Genomic DNA, 22,300 nt, shown 5'->3' on the forward strand with positions numbered 1-22,300 from the left:
AATCTTTTAAAATTCTGAATACATTATAATAATAACAATTTATAACAGCAGGCACTGCAGCTAATAATATGACACTAAGTTATAACATTACTTTAAGACAGTCTTTTAACAGTGGAAAAATGGTCCTTACACGCAGTAGAGAAAGGTGACTGTGCAGTACACTTGACTGTGACCTAATCAAATAGCTGCAATACTTAACTATAAAATCTCTCCTTTTAGAGAGCTTCATTAAATATCAACTTGACACCTTCTTGAAAAACCATTTTATGGGTTTCGAAAAAAAATCCAGCTGAGAATAAACATAACTCATGAAATTATGGGAGCCAGCTATACTTTAGAGGATTTGGTGCATTTAAAAATAGTAAAAAGGGAATTTTCTATTCTTTGTAGGAAACATTTATAAAGAGTTAGCATGGAGTAGTCCTAAATGAAAATTACACAAAAAAATGTCAGTTTTTGGTGGGTTAAACCAGCTTCGTTTTTCTAATGTTTTATGTCCTTGAGAAAAAGCCACCAAAGGATTCAATTTGCCAACAGCAACTATAGAAAAATGTTTTTTTCGTTTTGGATGTCCTTTAACCACTTCAAGATGTTGAACCAGATGTTTAGACCCCCTTCCTGGCCAGGCCATTTTTCAGTATTTAGCGATGCGGTACTTTGACTGACATTTATTCTGTCATGCAACGCTGTACTGAAATGAATTTTGTACCATTTTTTGGGGACAGATAGAGCTTTCTTTTGGTGGTATTTATTCACCACTGGGGTTTTTATTTTTTTCTATATTTCAGAAAATTTACAGAAAATTCTGGAAAAGTGTTTTTTACATTATGTTAGGAAACAATGATTATTACCCAATTTTTTGGTAAAATATAAAAGACGGGGTCATGTCGGGTAAATAGACACCAAACATGTCATGCTTAAAAATTGTGCGCACCCGCAAAATTGCAAAAAAACTACAATACCCAAAATTGACCGTAGGCGACGCTTTAACTTAAGCTTTTAACGCTCATCAGTTTAGTATTATCAGTGATTGATGCCCCTAAAATTATCGCTCTCACTGTGACGTTCGCAGTGATATGTAACATGTGCGGCGTAATGGGCGCAATCATCGTTTTTGCAGGTATGCGCACCTGACGCATGTTTGCATGCGTGTATGTATGGGTGGGGGCTTTTAACATTTTTTTTGTTTTTTTTTTATTCTTTTTTATGTGTGACTTTAATTTTATTTTGGAAACTTAAATTTTTTTTCCTATTTGTTTTTTTCTTTTCACTTAGCTTTATTGCTATCACATAGGGGGCTAAGAAACCCCTCTATGTGATAGCAAAACATGTGACAGGTCCTCTTTATGGAGACATCAGGGGTTTCCAAGACCCCTAATGTCACCTAGGACCCCCCTGAAGAAGCTGATGAAGCTTCGGCAGTGCGGGGCCCGGCGGCCCGCTACCATTTGATCCACGGACTGGTAGCGGTCCGCGGCCCGGGGGTTGGGAACCACTGGGCTAGTCTACGCAATATTTGCTTGTGGATTGGGTGGATACCGGCACTTAAAGTGACATTAAAGGCAAAAAAAATTCCCTCCCCCCAATGTTAATGTTAGCACTTACCTTAAATGATGTCTCTTTTTCCGATCTTCCTCTTCTTTCCTGATATTTTCGGCCTTCTCTCCAGCGGTGCGGCGGGTCTCCGATCCAGCGCTGACTGCTCTGTCCCTCCGATCCAGCGGTGTCTGCATGCGGGTGCACGCATCCATAGACTTACCATGCGTCCCTCGTCGTGATGAAAATGAGAACTGCGCATGCGTGCGCCCCAAGATCCTTTGCGGCCGCTCGAGAAATGTATAATTTTCGGCACGGGACCACGCAAGGAACACAGGTGAGTCTAAACTGCTGTTTTTTTTTTTTTTTTACTTTTTGCAAATATCTACTGCTTGCTAGCAGTAGATATATGCAAAAAAAAGGGAGGGTTTAAATATCCTTTAAGCCTTCTAGTGCCTTAGTATATCTCTTGAGTTCAGAGCTAGAACACATTTGCAGAGGCAACGTCATAGTGGGGTGTGCTTTCAACATATGTGTGCAAATGTGTGCAACTGTGTACTTTTTTAAATTCACTTATCAAATTAGGTCAATTTAGATGACTGGCAAAACGGGGGTGAAGTGCTGGGGAATTTAAAGGGGTTCTAAACCCTCTGTTTTTTTTGCCTATATCTACTGCTAGCATGCAGTAGATATAGGCAAGAAGTGTAAAAAAAACAAAAAACGCTTAAAATCCTTTTAAACCTACCTCGTTATCGCCGCTCGTTCCTGCGCCGAGAATCAGGAACTGCTCATACGGCCGCATGCGCAGTTCCGATTCTCGGCCGGGAGACGAGCAGAGACGCAAGGTAAGTCTATGGACACGTGCAACCGCCTGCAGACACCGCTGGATCGGAGAGACAAAGCAGTCGGCGCTGGATCGGAGTGACGTCACACCGCTGGAGGGACAGATGAAAACATGGGGAAAGAAGAGGAAGATCGGAAAAAGAGACATCATTTAAGGTAAGTGCTAACATTTACATTGGGTGGGAGAATTTTTTTTTTTGCCTTTAATGTCACTTTAAAGTGTGTTTTTTTGTTGCTGCTCCTATATTTTCCAATCACAGGATAGGGTGGATCCTAGACCGGGCTGTTTTGTCCACTGTACTGAAGTTTACAGAGAGGTCTGTTTGGCAGTGGTGGCTGCACTACAAGACTAGTTGGACAGAATTACATATCTTTTACCAGATAAAACAACTTGCATATATATTCATTTCAAATGTGTATTTTTTTTTTGTCAGAAGTTCAGCTTTAATGCAAAAAGCACTTACCATTCTGAGAATTTAGTATATGATGTTTATTGAAGGTCCATCCTCCAAGGTTTGAAGCATCCATCTCAAAGCCTTGCAAGGTGACTGTCCTCTTTTCCCACAGCACAAGATCAGGGCATGACTCATACTCATATCCAACAGATACTTCATAAAAAAAAGAAAAACAAAATAACAGTGTAAATCCATGTCTTTCTTTTAATGCATGTGGTTATTGCAAACAATATGATCTAGTTTACAGGTAACTTGATCATTCACAATTCAGATCTGATGACTTCAATATTTGTTTATTACAAATATAAATCACTGATGTTTATATGTCTTTATGAAGAATTTGCAACATTTTTCTTTTTCTCAGCCAGCAGACATGTTATCTCCAAATGAAAAAGCAACCAAGTGAAATCGCATCTATTACTGTTTGCCTACAGCACAGATAAGTCATATTTCAGCTCAGAGAATGCTGAAAGCACAAAGTAACTAGGGGGCATATTATTCCTTACAATTACGGAGCACACTTACAGTCCTATTTGGAAATCTAGAATAGACCAATTGCCATTACATGATCATCTTCCTTGCTGGGAAGGATAAAATGGATAGCTTGGCTGGAAAGTGTTGCAGATCTTCAACAGTTTATAACTGGTTATTTTTGTTTTAGGAACTTTTAATGTAGGTTTAACCATAACACATTTATTCTATACCTATTAATCATTTAAGACTATACGTAATAAGCAGAACATGTGAACAATATATTTATATTAAAGCGACTCTGCCAAAAAGGTAACTGTTAAAAAGAGATTAAATACTTATATCTCCCTCTGTCTGCACTGTCAAATGCTGCTCTGCTTAAGTGAAACCTCCCACTGAAGTCTTCTGGGCAGCAAACACGGTCTTCTGGGTCCCCACAACTCTCAGTTGCCTTCCTACTGACCTTTGCGTCACAGAACACAGTGGTAATGTGGAGGTGGAGGTTGGCAGGAGTAACTACTGAGCACTGTGGGGGACTTCAGCACAGGGTCACTTTAAACAATTAAAAATCTAGAATGAAACTAAACTATGCAGGAGACATCAAGCAGTCTATTTTCATCCGAAACTACCGCTAACAAGTACAACTATTCAGTGAACCTTTATACTATCCAGTAAACATTGCAACTGTGCTAGTCAGTTTATTGAAAGTCTACCTGTACTGACACTAAAGCTCAAGTTCCTTTTTAACAAGTTTACCAAGCTATTCTTTTTTTTTCACAATTTTTTTTATTGTTTTCGAAAAGATAATATAATAAAACAGAAACCATATTGAAACAAGTCAAAAAGCATAGCATAGTGATAGTAAACTGAAAATGTTGTGATAAATACGTAAAACAGTTTTAACTAGTAATGAACAAACAAGTAGGACCGATAGCTACAAAGAACATATAGAGGAAATTACTATAAACCATCAATAGATGAAACCACTAAACAACCAATAGAGTGCACTACCATAAACCTACCATTCTGTTCGTAAATGACTGACACACTTTTGACATTTTTGCTGTGTGATTCTTCCACGTGAGTAATACTTTCTTACAAAGTGCACCCACACATATTATATATTGTTTTTCAGAGGACAGATAGGGCTACATATTTATATCACATATGTGTGTCTAACGCCTCACAAATAAAATATAAAAAAAGAGGAAAAAACGTTAAAAAAACACTTTTTTCCCAGTTTTGTTTTGTAGTATTTTTTTACAGAACCAGCACAGCTAAAAAAATGCAATAAATACATTAATTTATTTGTCCTTTATTTTTTATTTTTGTACACTTTTTTTTTCTTTACACTTTTCACTATATTTTTTTTTACACTTTTCACTATTTTTTTTACACTTTTCACTATTTTATTGTATTTATTTAATTATATCAAGCAGTAATTGTGAAATAATCTCAATATTACTGCTTGATAAATTAATAAATTTTTGGTTATTATTAGGCTGTTTCAAACTTCAGAACAGCCAATAATAAGTTAGTGACACTGATCCTGCAGCAGTTCAGGATTCAGCTGTCACTAAAGGTTTTCTGATCGTTCCAACAATGATCAGAAAACGGAAACATTCTTCTTTCAGGAATAGATACATTATGTATCTATTCCTGAAAGTGAAAGAAAAAAAAAGCCAGTATACGATCGAGAGAGATATCTCTAGATCTATACGAGCTGTCAGAATGCCGGCTTTTTCCGGCATGTTTGCCCGCTCTGCTTTGACTCTCAGACACCCGATATTAAGTATCAGGTATCTGAAAAAGGTTAACCCTTTCATTAATGGATGCCTCTATAATGAGGCATCCATTAATGAATGGTAACCACTGATTCTCAGCGGTTACCAGCCCTCTAATGCAGCAAATAACTCGTCACGAAATCTTTAGATTGACCGGGTCAAAGTTCAAGGATCTATCATAGGTGGTCCAGTGTTCCTATATTTTTTCGAATTTAGCAAAGGAATCATCCAAGATAGATGTCAGATGCTCATTTATCATCACACCAGTAATACGATTTTTAACCTCCACAAAACTAAGTTCAGGGGATTTCCAGGATCTAGCAATTGTTTGTTTTGTGGCCATGAATATATTAGATATCAGGCATTGTTGATGTTTGCGTAAACCCAATATTGGCTTATGTAGAAGCGCTTCCCACGGATTTTTGGTCAGGTCACATTCTAAAATTACATTAATTAGAGCATAAATTCGGGTCCATAAACGTTTAGCTTTAGGACAGTCCCACCAAATATGTCTCATGGTGCCAAGATGACCACACCTCCTAAAACATAGAGGGGATTGAGAGGGAAAGAATTTGTGGATGCGGGACGGTGTGTAATACCAGTGAAACAATACTTTATAGAAGTTTTCTTGCGTTAGGACATTTCGAGAACAAGAATTTATATTTCCCCAAATTGCCGTCCAATCAGCTTCAGAAATAGAGGAACCCAAATCATCCTCCCAATTAGTTTGGTAGAGCATAGTGGATTGTGAAAGATTATCGGATAGGGAGGATTGGATTAACGGGATCAGACCGGGCGAGTGTGGATCACACCTACATCTGTGTTCAAAAGGGGTAATAGAATAGGGTGGTGGAGCTAAGCAACTCAAGGATTGTATAAAGTTACAAATTTGTTGGTAGTGGTATAATTCAGTGTGTGGTTGATGATTATGATTATGTGGTAATGATTCTCTGAGCTGAGTTAAGGTACGAATCCCCTTGGGCGTGAGCATGGAGAATACATTTTCCAAACCAGTCGTCGTCCACCAGGAAAATCTTTTTGGGTGAACCATCCCAGGGTAAAAGAGAGGGCAATGAGTAAGCAACAGAAGAGGAAGATGTGGAGAAAAAAGACGGCCCACATATTTCACCGAATCCCATATCCTTAAAAATTGTGTCGCAAGAGGGTCTATAGGAGGGTGGGAGCCACAGCTATTATTAACTGCTTTGCTGAAAGAAGCTCATTGTTTACAGGCATCAATAGTTCAAACTAAAAGGTACACACAGCTGAATGAGGCAGAGGAGATACTCTGCTTCCCTTCTCTCTGCTTTGTGTCTGCTTTGTTTATGCGAGGCCTTGTGACATTTCTGTTAGGTTCAGATTTGTTTTAAAGCATCCACAATGCTCTATGAATCCTTTATACTTAATTAAACAGATATAAAACATCACTATTGTAATTTTCCATTAGTTTTCCATTTGGTTGTTGAACTATCTCCTTGATGTTATCAGGTGTTGCATGTAGCTTTAGCTGTCTTAAAGAGGGCCCTGAAAGCAAGGATGCTCAACCAAAGCTAGTAACATGGAGCGCTGGCCTACGCTCTTCCACCCTCACATCTGGCTGTTAAATGGGATAGACTTCTTTACTCACTGATAGGGAGTTATGCTTTATTTAAAATGGGTCTGCCTGTGTACATCAGACATTTATGAACTTTCACAGACTCAACAAGGCAACAATAAAACTGCAGTAACCTATAGTGGCCATTCATCATTTACTTTTTCCTGATCTAATTTCAGTACACTGAAATCTAGTTGCTATAGGTTACTGCACTTTGTACTTCAGGTCTACTCTCTGGTTTATTGAATTATCCTGTAAATGTAGTTGGATTAAGAAAAGCTTTTTAAGCTTCTGACACTGAAATGAACCATAAACATTTTGCGGGAATACTCAGGGGGTGGCAGAAAACAGTCTCAGAATGAAGTCAGACTCTTCTCTTGCAGAAAAGGCAGCCAGATTAAATTAACGTGAAAAAAAGTAATTGATTCTGTCCATGGCTTTTTTCCAAATCCTCTATTAATAACTTGACTACCGTTCATTTTCAGATTTCATAACCCATCAATTCATTTTGCGGTGTAGAAGAATAACGATTAAGCATTCATCAGAAGAGAACAGGCGCCTTCTGTGCTTTCCTAGTCATGCACTGTGTCCAGGACTTTGTCCACCAGACATTTATGCAAGTTGTATTGCTCTGTGAAATTATTTTCATAGCAACTGTCTTGGACCATCATGCCTTTCATCTAGCTTAGTTTGATGCACTTAATGTATGTGCTTATTGACCAGCTAGAGAGAATGCATGGTGTGCACTGGAAGAGAAGGGGGAGGGAGTGAGAGAGACCGACGGACGCTGGGGGGGGGTTAAGAATGAGAAGCCCAGACCCTGCACACTGTGCTGAAATTTCTTTAAATGAGAGGAATTGATTATATTAGGGAATATTACACTGTAATGTTCCCCAATATAATCTATTTCTCTACCACAGCTTTGGATAACATTTTGCATTTACTTATCGCCTGACGCCCGGGACATGCAGTTCCATGCTGATGTAATCGAATTTGCCGACCTCAGCCTCTGCGCTTGCGCACAGACCGGTATTATCGAGGAAACCGGGATTTATTTACAAAGTATTTCGTTTAAATCGTTAATTGTGACCGTCAATAATATGCTGCCCATCATTCACTGCCAGGGACGGTATATTATTACCGGTCACAATTAACAATTACAAACGAATACTTTGTAAATAAATGCCGGTTTCCTTGGTAATCCCGTCTGTACGTAAGCGCAGATACTGGGTCGGCGTTCTCGACAGAACACTGCACTAACATTTTAAACAAGCAGCTGCCCAAGGTCCCGCGCTTGCTGGGGACCTCGGCAGCCTTCCTGTTAACCATGTGGTGGGGGGGGGCCCTTCATGGTTTCTTGCACTGGGGCCCTGAAGGTTCTAGTTACGCCTCTGCCTCCCAGGCCTGCTGCCTAAGTAGGACACATGTGCCTGAGAAAGGTAGGTCAATGCTGGGTCTTAAAGCTTTCATTCTCCGGAACCGAATCCTGGATGGGAGCACCAGGGGTGAACTTGCGTCGTGAGAAGCAGGCTTGGATCTCACAGTTTGGTGGCTTTTCCAGGAAGTACATATGATGCAACTACTTACAGTCAAAAAGTCAGGAGAGTGCTGGTCTGTAAGTAGAGCCCGGAGTTTGTTGTTGTTCTTTGGGGCATGCTGTGCCCTAAATCTCTCTCCAGAGTTTACTGGCCTGAAATAATTCTATTAACTATTTAAAAGTTCTGGCATCCATCTGTTTACATCTTCACTACAAGTAAAAAATCCATCCATGAGGGGAAATGTCAGCCCATCTGACCTTTGGGTGTATCTAATCCACCTCCGGGGGTTAGGAGGTGAAACACTTATATGAGTGTGCTAATACCCTGGAAAATGGAACCAGATATGCACAGTTCTTATGCTCCCTTTAAAATATGTTTTTGCATTTCTACATATAGATGTTGCTCAAGTCACCCTAATATTACCTCTGCAACAAAGTGTAACCCTTTTGGCCATCATCATAATGCAAAAGACAAGCACAGTTGTAAAGGTTTTAACAAAACTGTTGGGCGAGGCGTGCTAAGTTTAGCAATGGGCACCATAAATATAACATGACATTACTATTGTGCACAGGTGCAAGTTATGCACTGACCACACTTCCAATCATATTTTTGGGAACTTGATGCTTCAGTATATTGCACAAATTTCAAAATTTTAACTAAGTGCACTGTTGTCAGGGGTGAGCTGGACCTACTCAGTGTATAAATACCACTCTATTCACATAATTCTGGGTGTAATGTGCAAGAACATGAAATACTTATTGGGTTTTTTATTTCTTATTTTGCCACATACCTTTGGGCACAATATGGATAGAGTAAAAATTGTTCACTTTAGGACAGTTAATGTTCTCTAACCATAGTAAAGGCTTATCCAATCATATGCAAGAGAAAATAAAAATGAGGATTTGTGATAGCATGTAACTGGATGATTAAACTAAACTTACTTTTGACTTATTCACAGTGATCTGCCTCTTTTCCTTTAGTAAATCAACCCCAGTGATAAAGAACACACCAGAAACAGAGACACAGAGGCAACCAGTATTCTTACAAGGAGGGTAGCAGTGGTATCCCTGTATTCCACTCAGTATAGACTTTCTTTAATTTCTTAGTAAGCTGTGCAATTTAATGAGTCCTATAATTCTGTAGACATAACATGCTTAATAAAAATATACAGATCATGCAGTCATCCCTTTCTGAATTGCGAATCATGTTGACAAGTAATATAATTAAAGCTAAATTTATTCTTAAATAGAAGTCTACATGAATATATAAGAAGATGGTTATGCTTAAACCAAACATATTCCACCTTCAGAAGTTGCTCATTACAGGAACTTAAAATAAGATAAATGATTAAAGGAATTTGTAATTAAGGTGGGCAATAAATCTGCCAGGCCCAGATTTTATATCTGACAAAGTGCAAGAATAATGAAGAATATTCCTGGTAAGCTGTCTCTTATAAATAGCTGTGTGGCAGCCTGCAAGTCAGGAAGAAGAGGCTGAAGGAATAGAATTGCAAATAAAGGAAACTGATAGAGGGCTGGGGGTCATGTTATGCACAAGGCCTTCCAAAAATAGCATCATACCTACAAAACACAGTCAGATTTCTTCACTACTAAAAGTGACTACTAAAAGACCATTTTTTTTCAACATTCAGTTCCAACAAGCCTGGCTTAATAATTTATCCTGGACTTCCATTCTATGTAATCTATAATAAATATATGTAATATGTAGTATTTTTTGTTTAGGGCCTGTCCACACATGTCCATTTTTGCAATGTAGTGAGTGTGTAACTGTAAAAATATTATGGAGGCAATTTACTAAAACTGGGGCAGACAGAATCTGGAGCAGCGTACATATTTACCAATCAGGTTCCATCCTTATTGTCAAACAAAAGGCATGTGAAGCCAGACACTACCATGTGGGACCATGTACCAATGCCAACATTAAAGAAACAAAAACAGTAGCATTGCCTACTCAGGATTGTCAGCTAGTCCTAACAGTTCCACCACATATTCAAACTATGGCTGCTGGGAGGCCACTATTTTACAGAAAGTGGACTGGGTTAACTATTCCTTTAATTAATTGGCTATTGTGACTCATCTGAGCAGTAAAATAATGTGAACTGTATTTTAGGTTGTCCCTTATTTGTTCTCTTGTATGTCTGATGTTGGCTCTTCTACACTGGAGACTTCACTGTTTAATTTGCCTTAGCAGCCACCCAAATAGGGGCCCCACCCCCAACCCCTAGGTTCAATAGCAGCTGTTGTGACTGTAGTTATGCATCCTGGTAATCTTAGATCACAGGACCACCTGTATGCATGGTTGATATGAACACTGGAATTTTAATCCACTGAACCTTGCTGATTGTACATTGTACTATTGTATAGTGTAGTCATAATCATCCAAATAATACGGATGTTGTGCATTAAGGCATGCATATGACAACATTTTACTTGAAAACAAAAACAAAAGAAAATAAATGTGTCTGGATCACTAAGCAATATAATGCACATACGCCAAACAAAGCAACAGGTCCACAAAAATCCATATCATTCCAATCCCCATTCCAAGACAATCTCCAAAGCATTGCCATTTGTCCATCAAGTGATACCCTGATTGTGGACAGGCCAGACCAAGAGACTTACCTGCCCACCATTATTGCATAATTGTTTTCTGTACATTAAGGGGGTTATCCACTAAGCTGCTGAAGGCAGCCGAATGAATAACCGAGCCAAAGTGAAGGGAGCCGAAGCCTGTTCGGTCATTCACAGCAGCCTGGTACGGCTATTTTCAGCCATACATCGGCTGCATTTGGACAGCTTCACTCACCTTCAGTTCAGCCGAACAACCTCTGAATGTTAGGCTGAACCGAAGCTAAGAGCTCTCGCCTCAGCTCACCTTCGTCTCAGCCGATGCAACATCTAACGAATGTTCCGCAGTTCAGTCACTGCTGTTCACCTTTATTCTCATAGGGGTCGAATAGCAGAGAGTAAATAGCTGAATGATCAGCTCAGCATTCGGCTTGGTCATTCTGTTTGCTATCTCAGAGGTAGCGAACAGAATAAAATTGTCATTGTGAAAAAAAGAAAAAAAACAAACAAACAAACAGCACAGAGTCCCATGCCAATTCATACCAGAGCCTTTAGGTCTGGTAGGAATGTTAGGAGGGACCCCCTATGTGAAAATGTAATAACAAAATGTGTGGGGTTCCCCCCAAAAGTCATACCAGACCCTTTAGGTCTGGTAGAAGGTTTAAGGGGGACCCCAAGGCCCCAAAAAAGAGAAAAAAAAAGTGGGGTCCGCCTTAAAATTTCTACTAGACTCTGGTATGACTTTTGAGGGAAAACCCATGCATTTTTTTACAGGAGGGTCCCTCCTAACATTCCTACAAGACCTAAATGACCTAAATGACCTGGTATGAATTGTCAGGGGACCCCGCCCTGGTTTTTTTACATTTATCTTTTAAAAACTTGCAGGGAGTCGGTGCACTTCGGCACATCGTTCTCCCAGCTCTGGCTGTGCCAAGCCGAAGCATATGCGTTCAGCTCGGCTGTGTGCTTTGGCTGTCTTCAGCTGTTGTACGGGCTATTGTGAAAAGCACTACAGCAGCCCTTCAGTTCAGCTGAACCCGAAGATTTCCTGCAGCAGAAGCGAGTCCAAGGATTAGCTGAACATTCGGCTAAATCCTTTGGCAGCTTAGTGAATCCCCTAAATGATGCCAGGAATCTGACCCACCCACTTGCATTGTTTGACCAGGAGCATCACCGCCCACTGGCCCCTCCTATTCACAACTACAATGCCTGATGCATGATGGGATGGAATGATGGGGGTTTCTACAAGAAGTGCAGCACAGTGAGCAAAAGTGATGGTGCTGTTTGCTTGATTCTTCCTTTGGGTGACTGTCTGTAGCTGAACCATAATGATGTCACATTTAAAAAAATGTATTTAAAAAAAGTATTTTTCTTCTGAACTTGGACTTTTTATTAGAAAACATTAGCATCATTATATTCAGTTGTAACTGATGTTATGCAGAAAATGTACTTCTATTCCAGACTTCAGCTTTAAACCTAGAATACCTGTTTCACGAGTAAACACATTAGAAAAATTAACATTCTGGAAGTATAATAATGCATTACGATATAAAAACATAAAAATAATCTATACCTAGTGCTTCAGCTAAACCCGATACTTTTTGCCCATAAATATCTGTCTTGTTCCAGGCAAAGGTATGAAACAGGTTGATATCAGCAGGAAACCATTTCTGTACAAGTCGTCCTTCCACTGCCACAGTCAGATGTACTTTGCTTAGACCAATAGGGATAGTTGCGTGGGTGAGGATAATATGTATAAGACTCTTGTATCCAAGGGTTCGGCTGCTCAGATAGCTTACTTTAAGAAAACTAGATGGAACTGGAATTTCTTCTTGTACCACCTGTAAAGCAGTATAAACAAAAAATAGTTTAAAATAGTAAATTCAAAGCTATTACCACTTTTTCCTGCTATCTTTACATTGCTTAATGAATTACACGCCTCCGGTCAAAGTGACCACAAGCCTGGCAGTGCGATTTCCCCACCAAGTCATATCCTCCCTACTGTAGCTGTGTTAGACTTTATTTATACACTCAGTAAATAAAAAAGGCGCACACAGAGTGTCTCTGTGTCTGAAAAGAGAAGGAATAGACCTACATAATACGCGTGTAGCACCAAACATTAGATAAACCATTAAAATGTTATTAAAACATGATTATAAAACAATGGCCCTAGCCCATAAAAACCACTCACAATTCAAGCCAAAATAACCACCAACCCCCAATATTTTGTTTTAAATATACACATACAGTAATTTAAACTTCACAATAGGATTTGTGTAATCCTTCCGCAGTCTTTAATCCAATAAAATCTTGATGTTAAACTCCAGGCAAATAAGAAAAAAAAAATCACAAATAAATGTAGTAGACTGGGAGAGATCAGAGCGGCACAAGGGCCAGGCAGCTGTGTTCATGTGTAAAAGGAACATGCTGATAGCACAAAGGAATAGAGTGGCAGAGAGTTGAGTTCATGAGTGTTGCTTTTCCTTTCACTGTTAATTGACCACCTCATTCTATATATTCTGTACTATGTGCTCTTCATTTCTTCTTCCACACCACCTTATTCTATACACTGTACTGCGGGTTCCTAATTTCACACTGCCTCATTCTGTACAATGGGCTGTTCGTTTCCTATTCCACACCACCTCATTCTGTACGCTGTGCTGTTCTTTCCTTATTACAGGCCACCTTATTCTCTACATTGCACTGTACATTCCCTATTTTGCACTGACTCATTCTGTATGCTGTGCTACACATCCCCTCTTCCATACCACCTCATTCTGTACACTGTGCTGTACATTCACTACTCCATACCACCTAATTCTGTACACTGTGATGTACAATCCCTATTCCATACCACCTCATTCTGTACACTGTGATGTACAATCCCTATTCCATACCACCTCATTCTGTACACTGTGCTGTACATTCACTATTCCATACCACCTCATTTTGTACACTGTGATGTACAATCCCTATTCCATACCACCTAATTCTGTACACTGTGCTGTACATTCACTGTTTCACCTCATTCTCTTCACTGCGTTGTACATTCCCATTTCTGCCCTGGCCCATTCTAGACTATGCAAGTCATCTCAGACTATATTTAACCAAGATACAAACCACTTCCACTTTATGCTACAGTGTGCTGCGTGTGCCACTTTTTACGAGGAAGGTGACCCAACTTATAATCTTGCAAGTAGGTCCACCGCACCCAGAAAATGCCCCTGAATCATAAGCCTGTGTTTGTGTTATGTTTGTGGTTGTGCTGTTATAAAGGTCTCTTTTTTCGCTCTGCTCGTACTGTGATGGTTTTGGAGCCATAGCTAGCAAACGTTTGGTTTGGCAGTCTGATATTGTGAGGCTTTATTAGAGCACCACTTTATCTGTTTGAATGCACCTTGACAATAGATATCACCAGCAGGTGAACTCTAGAATGTCCTGTCTCACTAAAATGCATTAGCCCTTTACAAGATTTAAAGCAGAACTCCAGGCAGAAAATTTACCTTAAAATCTGCAGTGTAAATATAAGTCAGGTCTTAAGAGGTGCATATCACTTTAAGTATGTTTGTCATTATTGTAGTACTTTCCATTTATATAGGCCAGATAGTATAGTTCTCGCTACAGTATACATCCAGCACTGTGACAGGCTTTCACGCCACAGCTCTTATAGCTGCTCTTGCTATACTTCCAGCCTCAATGAATGCTTAAATAATTCAGTAATGACAAAAAAGTGGCATACACCTCTTAAGACCTAACATGTTTACATAGCTGATTTTTTTTCATTTGCCTGGAGTTCGGCTTCGAATAATACTTTTTGAAAATAAATAAAACAAAAAAAAAAGACTTTTGTAATTATTAGGTAAACTCAGGTAGCCATGTTTTAATCATTGCAGAAATATCTGGTGTTTACTTTTTAACACTATTGCCTAATATACAGCAATCAACACTTTTGAAACCAATAACTAAAGAACCAATATAAAACCATTTGACATGTCACAGACGAGCATGTATTTAGGGCTGAGCAATGTATTACTGTTTTACAGCAGGTAGACTGTGTACAGGGCAGCAGCTGACCCCATTTTATTCTACTATAACAAAGCACTCTTCTTTTCTTATCATCCTAGATTGAACACAGAAACCTGGACAATACTGTCCATATAACCCCAATTTACTGGAAAACTTGTTGACCTCTTTTTTTCTTGTGTGCAAACTTTTTCCATCTAGCTGTGCTCATCCCATGAATTTTTAAATTCTATTACAGCACTGCATGTCCATTAACTGAACTGCACATACCACCTCATTCTGTACACTGTGCTGTACATTCACTACTCCATACCACCTAATTCTGTACACTGTGATGTACAATCCCTATTCCATACCACCTCATTCTGTACACTGTGCTGTACATTCACTATTCCATACCACCTCATTTTGTACACTGTGATGTACAATCCCTATTCCATACCACCTAATTCTGTACACTGTGCTGTACATTCACTGTTTCACCTCATTCTCTTCACTGCGTTGTACATTCCCATTTCTGCCCTGGCCCATTCTAGACTATGCAAGTCATCTCAGACTATATTTAACCAAGATACAAACCACTTCCACTTTATGCTACAGTGTGCTGCGTGTGCCACTTTTTACGAGGAAGGTGACCCAACTTATAATCTTGCAAGTAGGTCCACCGCACCCAGAAAATGCCCCTGAATCATAAGCCTGTGTTTGTGTTATGTTTGTGGTTGTGCTGTTATAAAGGTCTCTTTTTTCGCTCTGCTCGTACTGTGATGGTTTTGGAGCCATAGCTAGCAAACGTTTGGTTTGGCAGTCTGATATTGTGAGGCTTTATTAGAGCACCACTTTATCTGTTTGAATGCACCTTGACAATAGATATCACCAGCAGGTGAACTCTAGAATGTCCTGTCTCACTAAAATGCATTAGCCCTTTACAAGATTTAAAGCAGAACTCCAGGCAGAAAATTTACCTTAAAATCTGCAGTGTAAATATAAGTCAGGTCTTAAGAGGTGCATATCACTTTAAGTATGTTTGTCATTATTGTAGTACTTTCCATTTATATAGGCCAGATAGTATAGTTCTCGCTACAGTATACATCCAGCACTGTGACAGGCTTTCACGCCACAGCTCTTATAGCTGCTCTTGCTATACTTCCAGCCTCAATGAATGCTTAAATAATTCAGTAATGACAAAAAAGTGGCATACACCTCTTAAGACCTAACATGTTTACATAGCTGATTTTTTTTCATTTGCCTGGAGTTCGGCTTCGAATAATACTTTTTGAAAATAAATAAAACAAAAAAAAAAGACTTTTGTAATTATTAGGTAAACTCAGGTAGCCATGTTTTAATCATTGCAGAAATATCTGGTGTTTACTTTTTAACACTATTGCCTAATATACAGCAATCAACACTTTTGAAACCAATAACTAAAGAACCAATATAAAACCATTTGACATGTCACAGACGAGCATGTATTTAGGGCTGAGCAATGTATTACTGTTTTACAGCAGGTAGACTGTGTACAGGGCAGCAGCTGACCCCATTTTATTCTACTATAACAAAGCACTCTTCTTTTCTTATCATCCTAGATTGAACACAGAAACCTGGACAATACTGTCCATATAACCCCAATTTACTGGAAAACTTGTTGACCTCTTTTTTTCTTGTGTGCAAACTTTTTCCATCTAGCTGTGCTCATCCCATGAATTTTTAAATTCTATTACAGCACTGCATGTCCATTAACTGAACTGCGCTGAACTAACTGAAGTCAAACTAGAAAGCATCGTATTATTGTTTCAAATCAAAAGGAGCAAAGTTACATGAGAAAAGACGAACCAAAACATGATGTTCTTATTTCTGGCTTGTTCTTCCAAATTTGCTAATTTAGCAATGTACAGAATAACTTCTAAACATCTTGCAAGTTTGGATGTGATGCAAGATGATAAAGTTACTAATTCAGTGAACAGAATTGTATTAGTTAACAACAACTGGCCACTCAGTCACTTTGGAAGGAAGAGGGTGTCATGTCCTCATGCCTGGAAGTATTGTTTTGCGTGTTTTTTTTTTGACTGGGGTTAGGGTGGAGGATCAGCAAGGTGAGGAAATATGCTAAAGGTAGGACCAGGCACCTTATGTTATTAAGCCTGGGCATAGTTAGGTGAACATGGTCATGGTACAGGTCATCTTTTGAGACATCTTTTTGTACCCAGAATGAAATGTACAACATTCACAACAGCTATGGAGAAATAGTAGGCACATGGGATGTTGGTTTATAAGTACATTTTGTCAGTAGCTATATACAGTACATATCTGTGCCTACAGACCCGCAATGGCTCCAAGTCCGGACAGTTCCAATAATCCCATAGAACAGAACAACCAGCTGTCATTTTGTTGTATCATTTTGCCCTAAAGGGCAACCCACATAGGACAAAAGATGTTAAATGATAACTGTACTTTTAGTAGCTTTAGGATAATGGCCTGTCTGGCAGAGAAAATTGTCTTCTCTGTTGCTGTTGCTTCCCCAGCATAATAAGTTTGTGTTGTGGGAATAGTCTACTATGGATCTACAAAGCACTTTTTTGGGTCCTTTCACATAGAAGCAAACTACTAGCAGCATAGGGTGACACTCTACGGTTACAGTCATCTGTTTTAGGCATACCTACACAAAGAGGGAAAACTGTTTCTTCGAGTCTCTGCATCGTGAGCCTTGACGTGCCTTGTGTGGCTGTTGTGCCTTATCCTGTCATTTAACTGGGGCAGTAGGGGAGGAGGTAGTACAAGAAAGTTTGGGGCAGAAAATATAAATCTGACTCTGGTGGCCCTTTAATATGCACTGCAAAAAAGTGCTGTGTTTTTTTTAATGTACTGCTTCTGAGTAAATTATGCTTTTCTGGAAGTTTTGGAATTCACATATAGTATATATACTTTACAATATAAATGGACATCACAAATGCAAACTTTATTGAGGTGGCTAGAGATCAGCTTTACATTTCCTTGAACATAATTGGATAGTCAATGAGAAGATAATGTCAATTTATTCAAGTAAGCATTCCCTTCATTTTAGTAAATCAATTCCTTTGCATGGTCAAAATAAAGACTGAAAGCCATAAACATTCTTTCATTACTCATCATAGTCATGTGATCAATCCAGTTCTCAGACACAGTCTAATCTAAAATTTAGGCTGGCTACCATTAAAAATTAAGTATTTAATTTTAAGGAGAACTATGAGGTGAGTGCTTTCCACTCACCTCATAGTTCTAGTCGACCTGTGGCAATGACACTGTCACAGGTCAGCTCAGTAGATCGGGAGGTGAGCGAACACATAACGGCGTTCGCTCACCTCTTGATCCTGTCACGGCTCTCTGAAGTGACAGGGGAGGGGCTGGATTCCCTCCTCCCCGCTCTGATTCGCCAGCGCTGACTGGCGGAACGGACGGGGGAGGGGGCGGGTACAGCTGACTTTGCCTCTAGATAGATAATTCTAGATAATTGTTAGGATCCACTTCAGCTGCGGCGTCTCAGTATACCGCGAACAGCAGCTTGCGGTATACTGAGCCTAGGGTGATGGGAGGACGCTGTGTCCTCCCGTTACCCCATGGAGAACTATGGGGAAAAGCCTTAACCCCATAGTTCTCCTTTAATACTAAAGCACACTGCTTAAAACAGTGACTAATGAATAACAAAAGAAACTGCTAATTACCAAGATAACCTATTATGTAAATACTGCATATCAAAATAAAAGTAGGAGTTCACTACCATAATAGAACAATGAGCAATACTATGCAAGAATAGACAATGGGAATAGCTGAGATAGCTTCAATAAGTTAGCATCTGGGGTAGATGAAAAGTAAGTAGATGTATTTGTGGCTGGCTGAGGCTCCATAGATTTATGTTATTGACTGTGGAGATGATAAAAGGAAAGCAGCAATAAGTATGTCAGAAAAAGAGGATGTATATTAAACCTGCATGAAGTAAATCTTAAGGGTCAAACTCAAGGATTGCATCATTCTACAAGCTTTCTAGTGATTCATCTGCATGAGCTACAGAGTTATTTTCCAGCTGGGAGGACATACATAGCAACCAGGTTTCATCTACAAAACATAAATACGGTACTGGAATTTGTACAGGAAATCACTATTTACTATTCTTTATAGCTATATGCAGGCTCCTGATGGAACATATAAATATAAAAGCTGCATTTTGCTGTACATGCAAAATGTATCAATGTGATAAATAGATTTACTGAAACGTGCTAAGGACACATTTCCCCATTTCTCACAAAAAGGAGGGATAAATATGGAATTATGTTACATATCCCATCTTGTTTAAAACCTGGCTCGATATGCATGCATATGAAATGTGATGGTTCACTATAAATAAATTACCTGCAGTTCAGGGATGACTATTCCTCGTTGTGCACATGATCCGGCAAATTTTGTTAATGGTGAAGAAAGAACAATTGGATTTGGGTTGATAAAACTGCTCATGTCACATAATGGGGACTCCATCTCTGACCTCTGCATTACCACTTTCTCCACAACAACAAATTTGTTCCAGGGCAACCACAATGTTCTCTTCACAGTAACGAAAGGCGACCTCTCAAAAAGGAGGGTGATTGAGATACCACCAATAGTGACAAGGTCAAAACTAAAAGTAAAATATAGGAAGGCAGAAATCATTAACTAACATAACAGTGTTGTTGTGAGCAGACAAAACTAAGCATATATCAATTTATACGTTTTCAACTGGCTGCAGTTAATAATTTTTACGGTATTGTTTTTGCTATTTGACCACAGTGCAATCTGCAAGCAAATAGTTTTTTTCTCTGATCTATAATCCTTTCATGTGTCAGGTTTTTGTACAGTTTGCTGCTTAGTTATAATTCAGGGCTGTCTCTAAAGTTGGGCATAGATTGCCATTCCAAGATTTTTCTTTCTCGGAAATCTTAAAGCAGATCTCCAAACTGCTGGGAGTCACAAATTTAGAATTTAGCCATTGAATGTGTATGTTTGACTAATGTGGCCATTTTTAAAGATACTTGTTCTGTGAAAAGGAAAAAGTAATCAATAATTGAACAGTGTTTGCAATATTACAACTATACCTTCCATCTTGACGGCTGATGGTATATCCATAATCGTTATGATGTGCAAAGCTGACATTGACACCCACAAGTGATGTCCCATCTACAGCAATCACCTGGCCACGAACCACGCAGGCACGGCTAAAAAAAATAAAATATATATAAGTGATATGCCACTCATGATGTCATGTAATAAAGGTGTATTTATGATGAATTGAAGCTATAATGATTAATAAATAAGGTGCATATTTTAGAAACATTCAGTTGTTGGATTTCTCTCACAAGGTCATGGTGGAGAACTTCTTGGCAATAATCAACAAATGATGCCTTGATGAACAGAAACATTATGTACTCTTTTTTTTTCTTGGGAGTCAGTGTATACTTATAATTAACAATTTTAAGTCCACCATACTCATTGCTCAGAAGTGCCATAATGGTGATCGAGGACTGCATCTTGTACAGGTCATTCAAAACTCTACTAAGTTAAACAAGGCAAGTGAGGTAATTAAGACATGTTTAGTCTTGGATCCATGAGAAATTGAAACAGGTTGACATTTTCTAGAACTGTGCGACCCCTTTCTCAATTCCAGTATTTATCACATATTATTTATAGACTTTCTCTATCTAGGTTCTAAAAAAATAATCTATTTTATCAAGTTATAATCAAAATTGGTCCTTACTTTAGAACCAGATACCATTCTGTTCATCAGGTTGCCATCTATATATTATAAGAAAATATACTGGGTAATGCAATGTTTGTGTTCTTTTAAGCATTATTCCAAGTTAACCAGTTGACATCCGCGGTGTTAAACCCCCTTCCCATCCAGGCCATTTTTCAGTATTCAGCGCTGCGGTACTTTGACTGACATTTATTCCGTCATGCAGCGCTGTACTGAAATGAATTTTATACCCTTTTTTGGGGACAGATAGAGCTTTCTTTTGGTGGTATTTATTTTTTTACTATATTAAGGAACAATTACCGAAAATTAAAAAAAACAGTTTCCCCTATATTAAATGATAAAACATTTATTATTACCCAATTTTTTGGTAAAATATAAAAGATGGGGTCACGTCGGGTAAAAAGACACCAAACATGTCAAGCCTTAAAATTGCGTGCGCGCGCGAAACCTCAAAAAACGATAATACCCAAAATTGGCCATAGGCGACGCTTTAAAAGCTGTTACCGCTCATCAGTTTAGTGTTATCAGTGATTGATGGCCCTAAAATGATTGCTCTCACTGCGACGTTCGCGGCGATATGTAACATGTGTAGCGCAATTGTAATTTTTGCGCGCTGGGGCACCGGACGCGCATTTACGTTTATAGGCGCGTAAACGTGGGGGTGGGGGAGTTAAACATTTTGGGGTTTTTTCCCCTTTTTTTATATGTGACTTTTATTTTATTTTACTTTTTTATATGTTACTTTTATTTTTTTTATTACTGACAGGTCCTCTTTATGGAGACATTAGGGGTCTCTAGGACCCCTAATGTCACCTGTGGACCCCAAAAGAAGCTGATGAAGCAGAGATCTGCTTCATGGCGGACGCGAACGAGCACATATAGACGATTGGCGGGCTATGGAGCTGCTGATCGCCTATATGTGAAACACCGGTAACGGGTGTGTGCAATGGTCGGGTCTTTTCTGCCCGTGCGTGCCCGCTAGAGACGGCAACCTGCCAATGCTGCAGTGCCGTCCGTCCGTTTTTTTACAACGGGCGGACGGCAAGAGGTCAATTGTGCTCCCATCCCATTTTGGTCAGGAATCCACAATCCTCACATTATTTTCTACTTAAGCACAGTATAGATATTGCTGTTACCATGTTTTTAACATTAGTTAGTAAAAAAAAATCATATGGGGCTTAACTTCTAATACTGCAAAATCTTTTCATGGTAGTATTTAACAGTTTAATAGTTATTACAATGGGGTCTATTTATAAAGGATTCACTGAGAAATTCACTCAGTGAATCTTTTACTGATATTTACTCAAGTGACATCCAACGGAATTCGCTTAGCATTCCTCAGTCACATCCAACCTATTTAAAATAGGATGAATGTACACCAGGGAATGTAGCAGCCAACGAACAGCAGTCAGATGTCCCTTGTACAGTAGCTGTAAAAAAGCTTTCAGGTGACTTTAACCAAAGGAGCTCTCTAAAGTGATAAAACTGTGTTTAAATAAAGCTTCAGCACTAAAAAGGCTAAGTATCAAAAAAAAATGTTGCCCCCTACAAAAGCTATTCAGTCCAGCAAACCAGACAGGAGGTCTGATACACCCATAGTAAGAGTGTGGCGAGCTTGCAGCCCCATTGCTAGGTTCATGGCAACTTGCATGTCCTTCATGAAACACTGGCACCCCCTCCTTGGCACCGTGAGTGCCAAAGAGTTTGGTGCAC

The 22,300-nt window shown here is 39.1% G+C and overlaps 1 protein-coding gene across 1 annotated transcript in view; it reads right to left on the minus strand.

Annotated features, from left to right (window-relative positions):
* TENM1 (teneurin transmembrane protein 1) overlaps nucleotides 1-22,300 on the minus strand; it is a 431,171-nt gene that overhangs the window by 148,817 nt on the left and 260,054 nt on the right. Inside the window, exons 15-18 of the mRNA XM_018558628.1 lie at nucleotides 19,929-20,048; nucleotides 19,213-19,474; nucleotides 12,383-12,650; nucleotides 2,844-2,987 (exon numbers count right to left, since the gene is read on the minus strand). Of these exons, the coding sequence (XP_018414130.1) occupies nucleotides 2,844-2,987; nucleotides 12,383-12,650; nucleotides 19,213-19,474; nucleotides 19,929-20,048 (794 nt within the window). The remainder of the gene's footprint in view (nucleotides 1-2,843; nucleotides 2,988-12,382; nucleotides 12,651-19,212; nucleotides 19,475-19,928; nucleotides 20,049-22,300) is intronic.

The sequence above is a fragment of the Nanorana parkeri genome, unplaced genomic scaffold (genome assembly GCF_000935625.1).
Source record: "Nanorana parkeri isolate BGI_ZX_2015 unplaced genomic scaffold, ASM93562v1 scaffold349, whole genome shotgun sequence".
NCBI classification, from domain to species: domain Eukaryota; kingdom Metazoa; phylum Chordata; class Amphibia; order Anura; family Dicroglossidae; genus Nanorana; species Nanorana parkeri.